The 16,460-nt window shown below is 41.7% G+C and overlaps 1 protein-coding gene across 1 annotated transcript in view; it reads right to left on the reverse strand.

Annotated features, from left to right (window-relative positions):
• DGKB (diacylglycerol kinase beta) overlaps positions 1–13,275 on the reverse strand; it is an 876,561-nt gene extending 863,286 nt beyond the window's left edge. Inside the window, exon 1 of the mRNA XM_030201293.1 lies at positions 13,206–13,275. Within this exon, the coding sequence (XP_030057153.1) occupies positions 13,206–13,275 (70 nt within the window). The remainder of the gene's footprint in view (positions 1–13,205) is intronic.
• Between the last annotated feature and the right edge of the window lie 3,185 nt (positions 13,276–16,460).

Consider the following 16,460-nt stretch of genomic DNA (forward strand, 5'->3'; position numbering starts at 1 on the left):
GATGGACATTATCATTGCAGTAGTGACAAAAAGGAGTTGATTAACCCATTTAGAGGTCATTAAGCAGAATATGGCAATTAGCTATTCAGGCACCCTACCGAAAAAAAATCTCTTTTACTCAAAGCTGGATTGGAAACTTTTCTGGAGACTGAATCAAGGCAAGGTAGAAGCTAATGACCATATAATAAAGTACTTCAAAATGGCTGTGCTACACATTAAAGTCCCATTTATGCCTTTATGAAAATGTATTAACACTATCTAAATACAAAAACTTAATGGCCAAGGTTCAATTTGTATCAAATGCATAACTTCTTTGATTACTGTCAGGAGCATTTTTGCTCTTTGGGAAAGGCAAACATGCCACTACAGCAGGGTAGTAATCTTTATTATATGTTGATGGCACAGTCACTAATGGAGATATTTAATTAACTATGGTGCTAATTTTCATAGCACATAGACGTACAAAGTCACATAGTAACCTATGTAACTTTGTCTTTGTAAGACTAGCTTTGAAAATAAGCCTCCTAATCTCTGGCGGCAAAGTTTATTTTTGTACTTTATCTGATGATTTACCAGCTAATGCTTGATAATGGGGGGAGGGGGGTTACTGTGAGGTACAATCCCTGCCCACTTCATGCCCTTTATTCAGAAATTATCAGCATCATTTCAAAGTGGGCATGTTCCTGAAAAGCTTCTAGTTTATACAAAGGCAACACATATGTGCCTAAGTACCTTTACAAACTAGCCACCCAAAACTATCCCACAAAGTCTGGGAATGTTCTTACACAAATTTGCATGTGATCCCAAGAAATTAAATGTGTGTATATGTTCTATGAATGTACCTGCAGCTTTATTTAATTCAATGATAAATTATAAAATATAAGGAGAAAAGACAAAGGCTTATGAATCAAATAAATACAGTATAACTCCTCAAATAAGAGCTCCAAGGAGGAGGTGAAAAGTGACCGTTATAATAAAACAGCAGGCTTCTAAAATGTGCCTTTCTATGCAGTTGAAGGAAAAACATTGAGCCTCTTCCTCCAGATTACTACCAATCAAATCTGAATGGGGGTGGTCTATTTTGATAAAGTAGTCCAATGGAAAAGTCTACCACAACCACCATAACTTTGGAAAAAGTGCGTGGGGCCGTAGCCAGCCCAAAGGGTAGTGCCCAGAATTGAAAATGTCTCCCCAGTACAGCGAACTGAAGAAACTGTTGATGTGGTGGTCAGATTGGAATATGTAAATAAGTCTTCTTGAGATCCAAGGCCATCTTAGATCCCTAACAGATAACAGGTTAGTTATTCCCCCTCTTGCTAAGGCTAGATGGGAATCTACACGGAGATCGGCTTTTTCTATTTGTCACCCTCTCTTTGGAATAGCCTTCCAAAGGAGATCAGATTAGAGAAATCTTATCTCCATTACCGAAAACTTTTGAAAACCTTTCTCTTTATAAGCTACGTAGAACAGAACTTAGCATAATGAGATAAGGTCAAAAAGGAAAGAAAAAAGGGGTAGCTTAACTGTATATTAGACTTTTAATTTGTACTGATTTTATTATGTAGTTTATTCTGGTTGCTGTGCTTTCCTGTCATGAATGGAATTCCTATGTTTGTTTGTTTGTTTATTTGTATACACTAATTGTTTTTATACATATGTAAACCGTTCTGTTTTGCAGCTGCAATAAGACACGGTATATAAATTAACATAAATAAATAAATAAATAAATCAGAAACTCCTGTGGCTACACCGCCGCTATCACCACTCAGAGTCTCCATGCAGAACCCCGAGGAACTGATTTACCTTCCTGAGGACGAGAACGGGTCTGAAGGAGCCTCTTTTCTTCGGTACCATGAAAAAGATCGAGTACCGGCCCATGTACCTCTCGAGTGTGGGAACTGGAACTATGGCTCCAATGGCCACCAGATCCTGCAATGCAGATTTGATTGCCTCCTGTTTGTCGGCTGTCGCACACCGGGATTCCAAGAGAGAATCTCTGACGGGAGAACCAAACTAGTTTGTAACCCTCTCTGATAACCACGAGGACCCACTGATCTGAGGTGACCTTGGCCCACTCTTGGTAATAGAGCGTCAGCCGACCCCCTTATCGCCAGCACCGAAGAGTGGACCAGTGCCTCATCATTGAGAGGGGCGACCAGCTGTTCATTATCGTGCTGCCAAGCTCATTCCTTTCTTATTACTATGAAAGGAAGATCACTGTTGGAACAGGGAATGCTAGAAGGCCGAAGATGCCCAACCCGGGCGATAGAGAAGAGACCCCCAAAATCAAGCTCTCGAGGAGCTGGTCCTAGCCGTCACCCTGGGCTTATCCTCTGGAAGCTGTTGTGATTTGGAATCCCCCAAATCCTTAACAATCATCTCCAAGTCTTCACCAAACAGAAGTTTGCCCTGAAAGGACAACCTGGTAAGACGCTGTTTGGATGCCATATCCGCAGCTTAGAGCTGTAGCCAGAGCAACCTGCGCGAAGTCTCCAAATCCTTAACAATCATCACCAAGTCTTCACTGAACAGAAGTTTGCCCTGAAAGGGCAACTTGGTAAGACACTGTTTGGATGCCATATCCGCTGCCTAGTACCGTAGCCAGAGCAACCTGTGCAAAGTCATTGCCAAGGCCATCTGCTTCGCCAAAGTTCACAAGAGATCATAAAAAGCATCTGCCAGGTAAGCCAATCCTGCTTCTATCTGGGGTAAAATCGCCCTCACAGAGGGAGCAGCATCCTAGCCCTGTTCCACAACTTGCTGAAGCCAGCTAAGAGAAGCCAGGGCCATGTACGAACTACAAACAGAAGCTTGGAGGGCCAGTGCAGACACCTCAAAGGAACGCTTCAAAGAAGCTTCTAGGCGTCAATCCTGCATGTCCTTCAGCATGACCCCATCCCTCTACCGGGACGGTGGTCTTCTTGGTGACCACCCATAAACCCTAGGTAGGGCAAACTTTAACGCATCGCTGGCTGGCTGGCTGCCTACCAGCAAGTACCAGCGAGACATGGCTTTGGCTACCTTAACAGACGCATCTGGATCAGCCCACTGCATTGTGATGAGCTCCTGGATGGCCTCATGCATGGGAAAAACCCTGGCCGGCTTTCTAGTGCTAGCCAGGATCTTCAATATGAAGGACTTCCAAGGCGCTGGAAAAAAGGGAGGGCAACTCCTCCCTATGAAAAATCTGTACTGTCGTGGGATCAGATCTCACCCTCTTCTAAATCCTCCACGTCTGAGGGTCTCGATGAGCCCCCCGAACATACTGCCAGAGAAGAGGCAAGTGAAAGGGGTCCTACAGATCCTCCATCAGACCCAGAATCCAAGCATCTGGCTTGTGTACCTGATCCTGTGAGACAGGTATCAAACCTCGCCCCAAATCTCCCAGGAAACTTCCTGGGACCCCCAGACCTACTGCAGGCTGAGAGAAAGGAAGTGCCCACTTCAGTAAGTATGCCTGATAAAGAAGTATGAAATTGGACGAAAAAAATGCACCCGACGCAGCTGTGCCTGCTGCAACCATTGGATACACCCCAGAAGCAGAAACGGACCCCCCCAGCAGAACTGTCGCCCTCCTTAACTACCATTTCCACAGTAATCGTGGATAAGGTTGAAGGCGCGAGCAGCAGCAAGGCCGAACTCACCACCATGAAAAATTCCAAAATGGTGTCCGCGTCAACAATCCCCGCGTGGGAAACTGCCATGCCAGGGGAAAGGGAGCCATTGTCCCCCCACCAACACTTCCAAACATCCTGCGCTGCAGATTCCTGTTGCATTTCTGTGTTTACCGCAGAGGGAATATCTCTTTACCGCTTCCGTCGCCATATTCTGGGAGCGGCAAAGTAAAGAAATCACACTCACCAGCAATGTTGCCCAGCCACAGAGCCACCCAGCAACAGACTCACTGACCAGCCGGTCCAATAAGTTCCCAGGTATTCTGTACTGCGCAGGCAAAAGATAAAAATAGTGGTGTACCAGCAGAAATTTGAGTGGTTTTTTGCTTGTTTTTTGTTGGGCTTTTTTGTGAGGAAGTTGCACAGCAGCCACCAAAGCCCGGGAGAAGGGGATTTTTGGGGTGAGGCAAGGACCGGCCAAGCAAGTATGCCCCTAAAGGAGGCTGAGTGACCAAACACCCCCAGTCTCAACTGGCTATATGCCCAGGAGAATCCCAAAGCCCTCTGAATCCAGGAGCTGGTAAAGATCCGTCCACTACCTGCTGGAGACAGAGATATACTAACTGACATAGGGGATGACCGTCTAGTATGACTCCCTTCAGTTTAGTTTCCCTATCTCTACCTGCTGGTAGACAGATACAACACATCAGTTCCTGAATTCATCTGCTGCAGGAGCTAAGGAATGAGAAAGTCACAATAAGACCTCAGATTCAAGCTGAATTAGTGTACCTAACCTCTGACTGCTTAAGTTTATTCATCACTATCACATGAGACCATGTCACAATGCTGAACATCCAAAGCCAACCTGATGAAAGATGTACCGTTTGCACCACTGGAGCATGGTTCTGTCTTGATAACAGATGCTTCCAACACTATATGACTGCAAACTACAAATCAGAGTAATTACTCAAAGAGATCTATGAGAAGACTGACTGAGAAGATTTAGATGAGTAATATAATTTTGCAAGTATTGTAAGTATTGGTATGAGTGTGGTTTCATTGAGAATATGAGTAGACAGATTTTGAAGTAATTATTTGCTATTTCCTTTGTGGATTGTTTATCACAGTGTGATTGGGAGCACTGGTTTGTTTCCTCGCACTATATTGGGAAATTTGGGAGACTTTAGATGATCAAGAAACTTGTCCACCCTTAGAAGCAGATATTTACCTTTGGGTGCTGCTCCGTTTGGATGAGTTAACACTCTGAGAACCTCCCCTTCACTTTTAAAAAATTGTTGTTTTAAAAATATTTTTCATATAAAAGATTTACATAAGATTTCTAAGGTATTAGTCTTAGAGTCTTCAAGGTCAGTCTTCTCATAGATCTCTTGAGTAATTACTCTGGTTTGTAGTTTGCAGTAGTATTTTAATTACCAGAGATAGTGTTGGGAATTGCATTAAGAAGTTTTGGTCCAATACTATATGGACAGCCCATTTCAGCCTTCATCATACAAAGTGAGCCTGATTAAAAGCAGACAAATAATGCACATCTTTAACTCCCTCAGGATATTTGCCCATCTTCTTCAAAATCAATCAGTACTGGCCCAAAGTGGCCATGTTTTACATCAACAAGCAAAGAGATGCAAATTACATATTGTCTATGCTAAGAAGCAATATGAATTTGGGACTTGGTGATTTCCAATTACATAAAAATTCTAGCTATTTACATACTGTCACGGCAAGATCATACACCATGAGCAGTGCATTACAACATTAACTAGATTGTACTAATTCACTATAATGCCTAGTTACTAAACTCTCAAGATATTTGCCCTCTACCCCCAGGATCCTTGCCCATCTTCTACAAAATGAAATCTGTACTGTCCAGATGGACAAATGAGCGACAAGCAAGGAGATGTAGATTCCATTTGTCTATGCCAAGCAGCAACAAGAATTTGTGACAAAATTCAAGCCATTTATTTACCAGGTATCACAACCAGGACAAAACACCACAAAAAGCACATTACAATATTAATGGAGATTATTTTAATTCACTATAAGGCCTAGTTACAAAACTGTATTAAACGTTTAACACAGCATTTGGCCGTGGGAGAAGCCAGCATTCGTAGTGCACTGGTCCCCCTGACATGGACTAACTGATGCACTAACTGAAAGGAAAAAGCCCTTCCCTTACCCATTCCTTAGCGATTCGGAAAGGAACGGGCATGCATGAAGGAAATCGCATGCAAATGAACTACTCGCTGTTAGCTCATTTGCACATGATTTCCTTCCTAAGGAGAGGAAGCCAGTGCAGAGCAGTCAAGCGTTACATGTGGCTGCTCTGCGCATGCCAAAGACGGCTTCATACATGCAGACAAGCTGCGTGTATAATAGCCGTCTACAACCATAAATAAATTGCCGTCTACAACCTTAAAAAAACACAAGTCCAGGTGAAAACGTCCAAGTGCTTGTCAGGGACGTCTTTTTTTTTTTTTAGTATGGGCGAAGGACGTCCAAGTGTTAGGCGCCTTCACTATGCCTCCGTCCCTGCGACAGGCAGTTAAGAACGTCCAAAATGTGGGTGTTTCTGTGAGAAGGACGTCCATGCCTTTGCTATGCCTGCGACACCCCTTTTTTTTTTTGTTACATTTGTACCACGCACTTTCCCACTCATGGCAGGCTCAATGCGGCTTACATTGGATTTTGGATCACAGGTAACAGCAGTGGGATTTGAACCGGCCACCTCTGGAATGCAAGACCAGTGCTCTAACCACTAGGCCACTCCCCCACTCAACTCCCTTGAAATGTGGCCGTCCCTGTGGGGGGGGGGGGCAGTTCAGGACGTCCAAAATGTTTGAAAGAAGGATGCCCACGCCTTCGCTATGCCTCCGCTGACACACACACACCTCCCCTCCCCAGCGACCTGCATACTGCTGCGATGGACCCGAGTATGATATTTGAGGCTGGCAGAAAAAGATTTTAAAGTTATTTTTTCAGGGTGGGAGAGGGTTAGTCACCACTGGAGGAGTAAGGGGAGGTCATCCCCAATTCCCTCCGGTGGTCATCTGGTCAGTTCGGGCACCTTTTTGAAGCTTGGTCGTAATAAAAAATAGACCAAGTAAAATCGGCCAAGTGCTCGTCAGGGACGCCCTTCTTTTTTCCATTATCGCTCGATGACGCCCATCTGTTAGGCACGCCCCAGTCCCGCCTTCACTATGCCTCCAATACGCCCCCGGGAACTTTGGTCGTCCCCGCGATGGGAAGCAGTTGGGGATGCCCAAAATCGGCTTTCGATTATGCCGATTTGGGTGACCCTGAGAGAAGGACGCCCATCTCCCGATTTGTGTCGAAAGATGGGCACCCTTCTCTTTCGAAAATAAGCCTGTTGGTATACTAGAAACCCTCTTTTTTACGCTTGTTAACTTAATATGGCAAATAATGCAAAGCAGTATCTTCCCAAGAGAATGAGCTCCCTGTTTTTTTTCTTCTGCATTGGTTCTTCTACAAAAGATGGAATCCTGTGTGTTGGTTATGGAATGCTTTAGCTTATGAATTGTAATTTCAGAATCATTATTTGCACTTCTTTTATTTTCACTTTTGGAAGAATCATCATCATCATTCAAAGTGGTTTACAACATTACCAAAAAACAATAAAAGACTAACCAGAAGAGAAGCAGGCTATTTCAACAAATCGTTTTGTTGAGTTACAGTCTGAAATTGAATTTTGCATTTGAGAAACTCAGGAGTTGGTAGATATGTCACAATTTTCTGTTAGTAAGATTTAATTGCTTTTATGTTTTGAGGTAGCTGTGGTTGCTAAATAATTTTTTTTTTTTTAAACCTTAAGCCGTGACACGGTTGTGGCGGTGCCCTTATGTTCAGACCTACTGTTTCTCTGTATCTAGCTCTGTGACCTCTCCAGTCTGCCTTTTTAACTGTTTTTCTTCCTTTTAGCCAAGCCTCGCTTTGGTTTCCCTGAAGCCATGTCGCACTTTGGTCTCCCTGCTTCTGCTTCATTTCCTACTTGTGACATCATCAGCCTACTCCTTTATAAGGACCCAGGGAGCTTTCCTGCATTGCCTGTGCAACAGGTCTATTTTTCCCTTTTCTCGTTGTACTGTTGTTTGATTCTGAGGGAACTGATGGTCTTGTTAGCTGTGCCTCTGGGCACAGCCTTGGGACCTGTGTATGTGGTTTTGGTTTGAACCTGTATGGATTATTTGCCTGCTATTTTTGCTTCCAAGCAAAGCCCTGTTCTGTTTCTCTGTGTGGGGGGTTCTGGTTTGAACCTGTATGAATTGCTTGCCTGTTAGCTTTGCTCCTAAGCAAAGCTCTGTTCTGTTTTTCTGTGTGTGTGGTTCTGGTTTGAACCTGAATGGATTACTTCCTTGTTAACTAGGCTCTCCAGAATAGCCTGTTCTGTTTCCCTGTGTGGTTTCCCTTGTTACCTTTCACTGTTCTGAGAGCCGGTTGTTGCCAGCTGCTTTCCTTGATTACTTTGTTCTGTGCATCTGTGTGTGCTCTGTCTCTGCCTGCCTGCCTGCCTTCCCTTTCCATACCCGGCTGTGGATGCTGGCTGAGTTCTGGTAAGAACATTGATTATTTTTCCTTTTGTTTGCTGTAAACCTTTGACTGCAGTGCTTGTTGTTTTGTTCTTGTAAGCCCTGCTTCTTTCTGACTTGTGTATTAGAAGCAGCCCTTCCCTTTAGCCTGCTTTAACTCTTTGTCTGCTGTATTTGTTTCCTAGTTCTTGTGAGCATTGTTCCTCATCTGATTTGTGTATGTAAAGGCAGTCTTCCCTGTTTGCTTGCTTTTCCCTTTGTCTCTAGTGTCTGTTATTTGACTGTGGCACTGCCTTGTGTGTTCCTATGAGTGGCTTCCCTTTATCCTTGAGTGCCGTGTGGCCAGCCTTGTGTATTCTTATGGGTGGCATCCCTTTACCTTTGAGTGCTGTGTGGCCAGCCTTGTGTATTCCTATGAGTGGCTTCCCTTTACCCTTGAGTGCTGTGCAGCACAGCCTTGAGTATTTCTTTCAGTGGCTTCCCTTTTCCATGAATGTTGTATGGTACAGCCTATAGTGTTCCTATGAGTGGTTTCCCTTTTCCCAGTGTGCTGTATGGTACAGCCTATAGTGTTCCTATGAGTGGTTTCCCTTTTCCCAGTGTGCTGTATGGTACAGCCTATAGTGTTCCTATGAGTGGTTTCCCTTTTCCCTGTGTGCTGTATAGTACAGTCTAGAGTGTTCCTGTGAGTGGTTTCCCTTTTCCTCGAGTGCTGTATGGTACAACCTAGAGTGTTCCTATGAGTGGCTTCCCTCTTCCCTGAGTGCTGTATGGTACAGCCTAGAGTGTTCCTATGAGTGGCTTCCCCTTATCCTTGAATGCTGTCTGGCACAGCCATGAGTGTTTCTTTGTGTGGCCTTGTCTTGAGTTTTCCCTGTGTGTTTTCTGTATGTATCCTCTCTGTGAGGTTTCTATTTGTGTTTGAGTGGGTTGCTCTTTCGTTTAGCTATGACTACTAGTGCAGCCTTGAGCAGTCTCTCTGTGTGGCACAAGTGAGCTGTTCTTTCGTTTAGCTGTGTCTACTAGCACAGCCCTGAGCTTCCTCTCTGTTTGGTTCTGTTTGTGTTTGAGTGGGTGGTTCTTCTGTTTAGCTGTGACTACTAGCTGAGCCCTGAGCTACCTCTCTGTGTGATTTCTGCTAGACTTGGTTAGGACTATTTGTTTATAGCTGTGGTTCTAAGCACAGCCCTGTGCTGCCTCCCTGTGTGTTTTTCTTATCTTTTACTTGTGGTTTCTACCATGTGAGTCTGTGGGGTTGTCCTTTCCCCCTTCAGTTTCTTTGTGCCTGTGTATAGGGTCTTTTGACCCCTTGTTTGTGGCTCTGTTTAGTGCAGTGTGTGTGCACTGCTGGAGTAGTACTTGCTCAAGAGATTTTGTTCTGTTTCTTTTCCCTTCCCTCTGGTATGAGTGGGTTCCAGTTCGGCCTTGCAGCCCATATGCTTGGACTCTGTTACGAGTGGGTTCCAGTTTGGCCTTGTGGCCCGTATGAGTGTCCTTCCTTTGTTCCTGCTTTTGTTAAGTTCTGTTCCTGGTTTTCGCTTTAGCCAGGCTCTGGTTTCACCTTGTCTTGAGTGTGCTCTATTTGCCATGTCTGGTATTTTATTTGTATTCAGTGCCTGGTATGCCTCTGCTCTGCATCTTTCCAGAGGACTTGACTGCTTCAGCCTGGCTGCAGCCCAAGGGCTCACCATCCTGAGTTCTGTGACAAGCTGATAAAACCTCAAAAAAACTTTTTTTTAATCACCAATGCTAGCATAACCCCCTGCTAGTCTGGGGACTCTCACAGTGACTATTTTCTGCTGTGTGGCAAACTGGGGGCACAACTTCAGGCTTAACTCTCTTGGAATTTGATCTGGGTTCCAGGTCTGGACCAGTAAAACACAAAGGCCACTGGCTAAGTCCTTTTTTTTTATTATTGAGAAGGGGAAGATATGAATTAAGTGGACTTAATTCATATCTTCCCCTTCTCAATAAACCAATCAAGGCCAGATATTGTTCTGCACCTTTCCGAGTTGGTTATTGTATGAGCTTGAAGTTGGGGTGTAACAGATTATTGTTCCTACTCTGTTCTCTTAAATTAGCTATCAACTTGCTTATTCAAAAAGCACCAAGGAAAGACATAGTACAGCTAATGTAAAGAAACAGGTTTCAAATGTGAATTCTCTAATTTCAGGCATGGCTTTCCATAAATCCTATATATTACTGGGCACCTTTTCCTGAATGGTCTACATTACCTTGCTTAGTCTATGAAAATGTTCCACAAAATAAAACCTCTGGAAAAGTCTCCCAGTTTAATAACTAGGCATTATAGTGAATTAAAATAATCTAACTTTGACATTACAATGGCTTGAGTCACCATCACAAGTACATGTGGAGAATGGTATTAGTTCAACTGTCATATAGCCTGGAGATGGCCAAATGATGATTTCACCACTACTGAAACATGATCTGAGAACATTAAGCCCCCATCATACCTTATGCCCAAATTATGTACCACTGAACACATAGAAATTGTCAACTGATTGATCTAAATATGAAAATCAGTATGCGGAACCTCCCTCTGTCCCATATTACCTTTGATATCTCAACATTAAGTTATAGCTTGTTCTCAAAAAGTCACTTGGCCACCTGTGGCAAACCCCTCCATTAATTTTCAACAGTCGTCCTAAATCTATAATCTTTTACAGTACATAGCTTTGTACATTATCAGCACAGCAATAATAGCACAGTCCTCATTCCTTAATCTCAATGGTGATATGAGACAAAAATTAATCTTTTAGCACACTACAGACCAACACCCATGCAGATGATAGACACGGTCCCAGTGTCATTTGCTGTATAATGTTTTGCAGAAATCAGCAAAACCATTTCAACATGCCAGTACCAACCCAAACACTTTCAGTTATTCAAAAGCCCATGGTCTACCTTATTATAAATGGCTGAAATATCGAACATAGTAATCATTATGCCCCTCCCCCCCCTTAATCAGTAGCCAAATAAATACAGCTTAACAACACATGGAACTAAGTAGGGCATGGCTTTCTATTGAATGCTGCGTCCACTGTAATCCTATATTATTACACTGTAATCTTATATGATTCATTATTCAAAATTGTTGATTCTGTTATGAGTGTTCACCAGAACAGGGAGTACAGGCATTCCTGGGGCACAGCTGTCTATTTTATAATTCTTCACACAGAGGAGCACACCACTTTTTAAAGCATTTTTTCCTTTTTGTTCTATTTTTTTCAAACAATTACCAAAACTCGAATGCAGATAGTGTTGACCATCAACAATTTATTTTTCTTGCTTTATTTTGAGCATTAATGTATGGTTAGAAACATATAACACTACAAACCAGTATTGTCTTGTCTAGTAGTCTGACAAATAGTTAGAATGAACTGTGAACTAATTTTATCTATCAATTTTACTGCCAGTGTTGAAAGCACTGTGGTTGTGTAAAATGGATCAATATTCTCCATGTCCAGGGAAAAATCTCTTTGCTTTAAGATACATAACTGTGTTACTGTGAATTCTGAGCAGTATGAAATAGCAATCTGAAAAATTTAGGAGAGCCCCTATATTTGATCAACAGTAAGCAGCAACTTTTTTTTAATTGAGACTTTACAAATTATTTATATAAGAAATGTAAAACAGAAAGGCTAAATAAACCAATAACTTTCTCAGAAAAAAAAAATACAAGACTGATTCAATCACAAACCACCATTAAGCCTCAAGTCCACATCTCAGAGAAAGAATGAGAGCACAAAAAAATGAAGAAGAAAAATCAAACAGGAAATTAGAAAGATTAATAAACTTCCAATCGTTAAAGCTTTAACCAAATTAATAGACCCTTGATCTTAACAGTAAGCTACTTCTAGTTATAAAAATGATAAGCAGAGGCAGTATAACAAACATAAGGGTCCTTTTACAAGTGGCGGTAAGCACTACTGCGTGCTTCCAGTGAGCCAACATGCACTACTGTGGGATGCGCTTAAGCGCCCTGCAATAGTTCAGGCATCTGCTCATGCCTCCCCAGTGCTAAAAGATACTTTGCCTTTTTTAGCGCCGGAGGAATGTTTGAGGGGCAGAGAATAGGCATGCCTAGCACTAATGGGTTAGTGAACCTACACTGCTGCATGCCAACCAATTAGCTTATAGTTATAGCACGAACCGTTTCAAACTGCTAAACAGGTGTCAGTAAGGGCTCGCGAACTACTTTGGAAATTAGCACCTGGCCATTAATATACATTTTTTTCCTTTATCAAACAATGCTTGATATTTCACTGGTTCATAAGATTTGTGAACTACTGTGTTAAACCAATTGGAGATTTCACAATGGGGCCTTTTTACTAAGCTGTGCTAATAGGGGCCATTCACTAAGCGCATGGGTTTCCCTGTGCACTGAGGCCACTTTTAGGGGACCTTTTAACTAAAGGGTTGCCACGTGGCAACCTGGAACGACCGCTGTTCCAATGCGGCCGCCGGTGGTAGTTCCACCTCAAACATGTGCCATTTCCAGCCCTAAGGAAATTTTTTCTGTAATTATTAGTGTGGCGCTAACCCGGCAGTAATCAGGCAGCGACACACACTGCATGGTTACCAATGAGTTACTGCAGGAGCCCTTACCGCCACCTCAATGGGTGGCAGTAAGTGCTCCCCCTCCCCCCGGCATGGCACACGGTAAATGCAATTTTACCACATGGCTATGTCAATTTTCAGCCTTTTTATCCGCTGCAGTGAAAACAGCCACCACAGGGCCCTTTTTACTGTAGCTTGGTAAAAGAACCTTTTAGTGAGGCTGTAAAATGGCTGCATTTTTTCTATTTGTTTATCTTCTGGGGAAATGAAAGGATACATGCACATTGATGGTCTTACATAACCAAAGGATAAAATGCATTTTTTTCCAAATCCATAACTTACGATAATGAATTAAATTCCCACTATAGGACCTCAAAAACTGTTGTAGGTGAAGCAATTCAATTTGTCAGCCATAACATAAAAATTAAAATGTCAAACATTTACTTACACTCAGCATACTTCTGCAGCTGTGAAAATTCTGCTGGGCTAAGGTTGACCCACTTGTCTTGGTTCGTCATAATGACTGTAAGCTTCCTGTCAAATATCAGATGAATGGCATATAAGACTCTGGTAATTAAAATATTGTACTTTGAGAACTCTAAGAAACAGGACTTCAGTTTGTAATAATTTCCTATTTCTGAGAGATGAAATAAATCTCTAGAAAATCTATGATGAAGCAAGCTGCTGCAAATTGTTAGCTTCATTGATCAATTTATAAGCACCAAAAATAAAGATGACAAAAAAAACAAACTGAGACATATGCAATGTAATTGTACATAACACAAAGCACCAAAATACATTACTATGAAGATATTTTCAGAAAGCTCAAATGATTTTATTAGTAATTCATCTCCAAAATTCTAAAAGAACAGATTTGTTAGTGTGATTTACAATACACACTTTGGAAAAGAAGAAGGCTTTGCATGTTTCAAAAGCCCAAAATGCAAAGCACTCCAGCCAATATGAACTTTTAGAGGGCCTTTTACTAAGCTGTGCTAAAAGGTGGCCTGCGCTATTACTAGTGCATGGCCACCTTTAACGCAAGGTAAAATGTCTGATTTTATATATCAGCAATAATGGCCACACACTAATTTTTCCATTAGCACATGAGCCCTTAACTACACCTATTTTCTAATGGGTTAGTGCATGGTAATGCTCACATGCTAACCCATTAGTGCTCAACACAACCACTCTCCACCCACAGTGCTTAAAATATATATATTTTTTTTCAGCATTTGAGAAGTGTATGCACATGTCAAAACCACCACGGGACACCTCAGCTGCTTACCGCAGCTTACTAAAAGGGCCCCTAAGGTTTATATAGATCTCTGCACACCTGAACAAGTGTTCTCTCATCCAGCTTACGTTTATTTAAGCAATACACTATTAAGTAACCTATCATTTGAATTACCAGTGCCATTATCAGCATGCTCTGAGAACAAGACATCATAATTTGAGCCAGTATTCAATACTTATATTCAGAGCCAATATCAATATAAGTAGGGCTGATGATATGGATTGTGTGGTCACTGTGCTGGAACTATCTGTTATTCAGCAGGCTGCCTCGTCCTTGTGGAACACACTACCGGGATACCTGAGAGCATGTGAAGACATCCGACAGTTCAAGCAGTTACTAAAACACATCTGTTTGTAAAAGCCTTCTCAGCCACATGAAGACCTATTTGTTTAACCCCTTTCTTAATTTATACATATTATAAGGTGCAGGAAGACTTATCAAACTCCTTTCTTAGTTTTGTACTTATTACCAGCTTCACCCACTCATCTGATCATGTTACCTCACCGCATAACGGCAAATGCTATATTCTAAAATTGTGTATATGACTATTGTCTAAAACCATGTATGTAACAAGTAGTTAAAACTTTACATGTGAATATTGTCTAAGACCATGTATGTGTCAAGTATTTAAACTATATATGTGAATATTGTTATACGCCTTGGACAAAGGCGGGATACAAATGTAAATAAAATAAATAATCTAAATCTCAACAGCACCTGAATACTGTTGCTCTCTGGATACTTCTTTGGCCTACCCTCACTCCACCCCAAGCCATGATCCTTATATGGATAGTACTGAGACATCCCCATCATATTTCTGGACTAATGGTATCCATATGAAATTTTAAAATCTGCAGTTAGAGAAGTTAGGTGTTCCGAGCCACCATAGCTTCTTTTGAATATCAACCCAAAGGCTGTGATAGAGCTGGTTAAAAAATTAAAAAAAACCTGAAATCTAAACTTGCAATAACCTAAGCAAATTAATGTTAAACTGCAATGGAGCTTCAGAGCTTGATTCACAGCTCAGCCTCTATGCCATATGTCAAATTTTGAACACTTTTCCAAATATTTACATGACATCTACAGAATCAGCCTACTATTTCTTCAATATTATTGATATAATACCATGGTTCCATTTAATCTACCATTTTATATAATTTTTAAAAATACATGCATTGTATACTATTGTGTTCAAAATTCATAAGAGCATCAGGGTCTATACAATTAAGATTCATAGCCTGCTTTTTCATCCACAGATTTATAGAATAGATAACAAAACAAAGAAAATCAACTGTATTAACAGAAATGTAAACACAAAAATAATCCTAAGACAGCATTCAAAACAGAGCATCAATATTAAAAATTTAACAATAAGTAAAATATATAACCCAACACACCAAAAATTATATACTAATAAAAAAATAGCTAAGGTAATAGAAAAAGAAAAAATATACAATCAAAACTAGAAGTAACCAGCAAACAGCTATGTTTTAAAAGCATATCTGATGGCCCTAAACTCTGAAATAGTTTTCATCTCAGAGGGTAAGGAGAAAAGTAAGGAATGTTTCACTTCAGAGAAAAATCTGATTTGCAAGAACATCAATTGAAAGAATGTAAAGACAGAGCAAGATTCCACTCCTGTGCTGAGAGTAAATATCTCCCAGGTTGGTTAACGAGTTGATTTGTTCATTTAGGGGTCCTTTGGTATGCCTCTGGCATTAATTGTGGTATAATACATTCTTGCAAATAAACAAATGAATAAATAAACTGCCTTACCAGCTAAAAGACATCCAAAGAGTTCACAATCACTCCAGACTACAAAGTGTGACAGGTACAGGATGGGACCTGTCACGTAGATGCCACAGGGGGGAGCTCTGATTCCATGTAATAGAGTGGACATCCCAGAGGGTGTGGATGGCATGAGGAAGAATCTAGCTAAGCTTGAAGAATGGTCTTATAATTGGCATCCAAGATTTAATGCTAAAAAATGAAGGGCCTTGCACTTGGGTTACAAGAATCCAGGGGAGTGGTACAACATAAGGGGTGAAGTGCTTCTGTGTATGAAAGAAGAGCGGGACTTGGGGGTGATTGTGTCTGATGACCTTAAGGTCTCCAAACAGGTTAAAAAAAAAGATGGTCAAACCAGAAGGATGCTTGGCTGCATAAGGAGAGGGATGACCAGGAAGAAGAAAGATAGTGCCCTTGCATAAGTCTCTAGTGAGACCCCTTTTAAAGTACTGTGTGCAATTCTGGAGACCACATCTACAGAAGGATACAAACAGGATGGAGTTGGTCCAGAGGGCGACTACAAAATTGGTAAGCAGTCTCAGTCATAAAACATATAGGGATAGGCTTAGGAACCTCAACATGTATACGCTGGAAGAGAGGTGGGAAAGAGGGGATATG

The sequence above is a fragment of the Microcaecilia unicolor genome, chromosome 1 (genome assembly GCF_901765095.1).
Source record: "Microcaecilia unicolor chromosome 1, aMicUni1.1, whole genome shotgun sequence".
Lineage (NCBI taxonomy): Eukaryota > Metazoa > Chordata > Amphibia > Gymnophiona > Siphonopidae > Microcaecilia > Microcaecilia unicolor.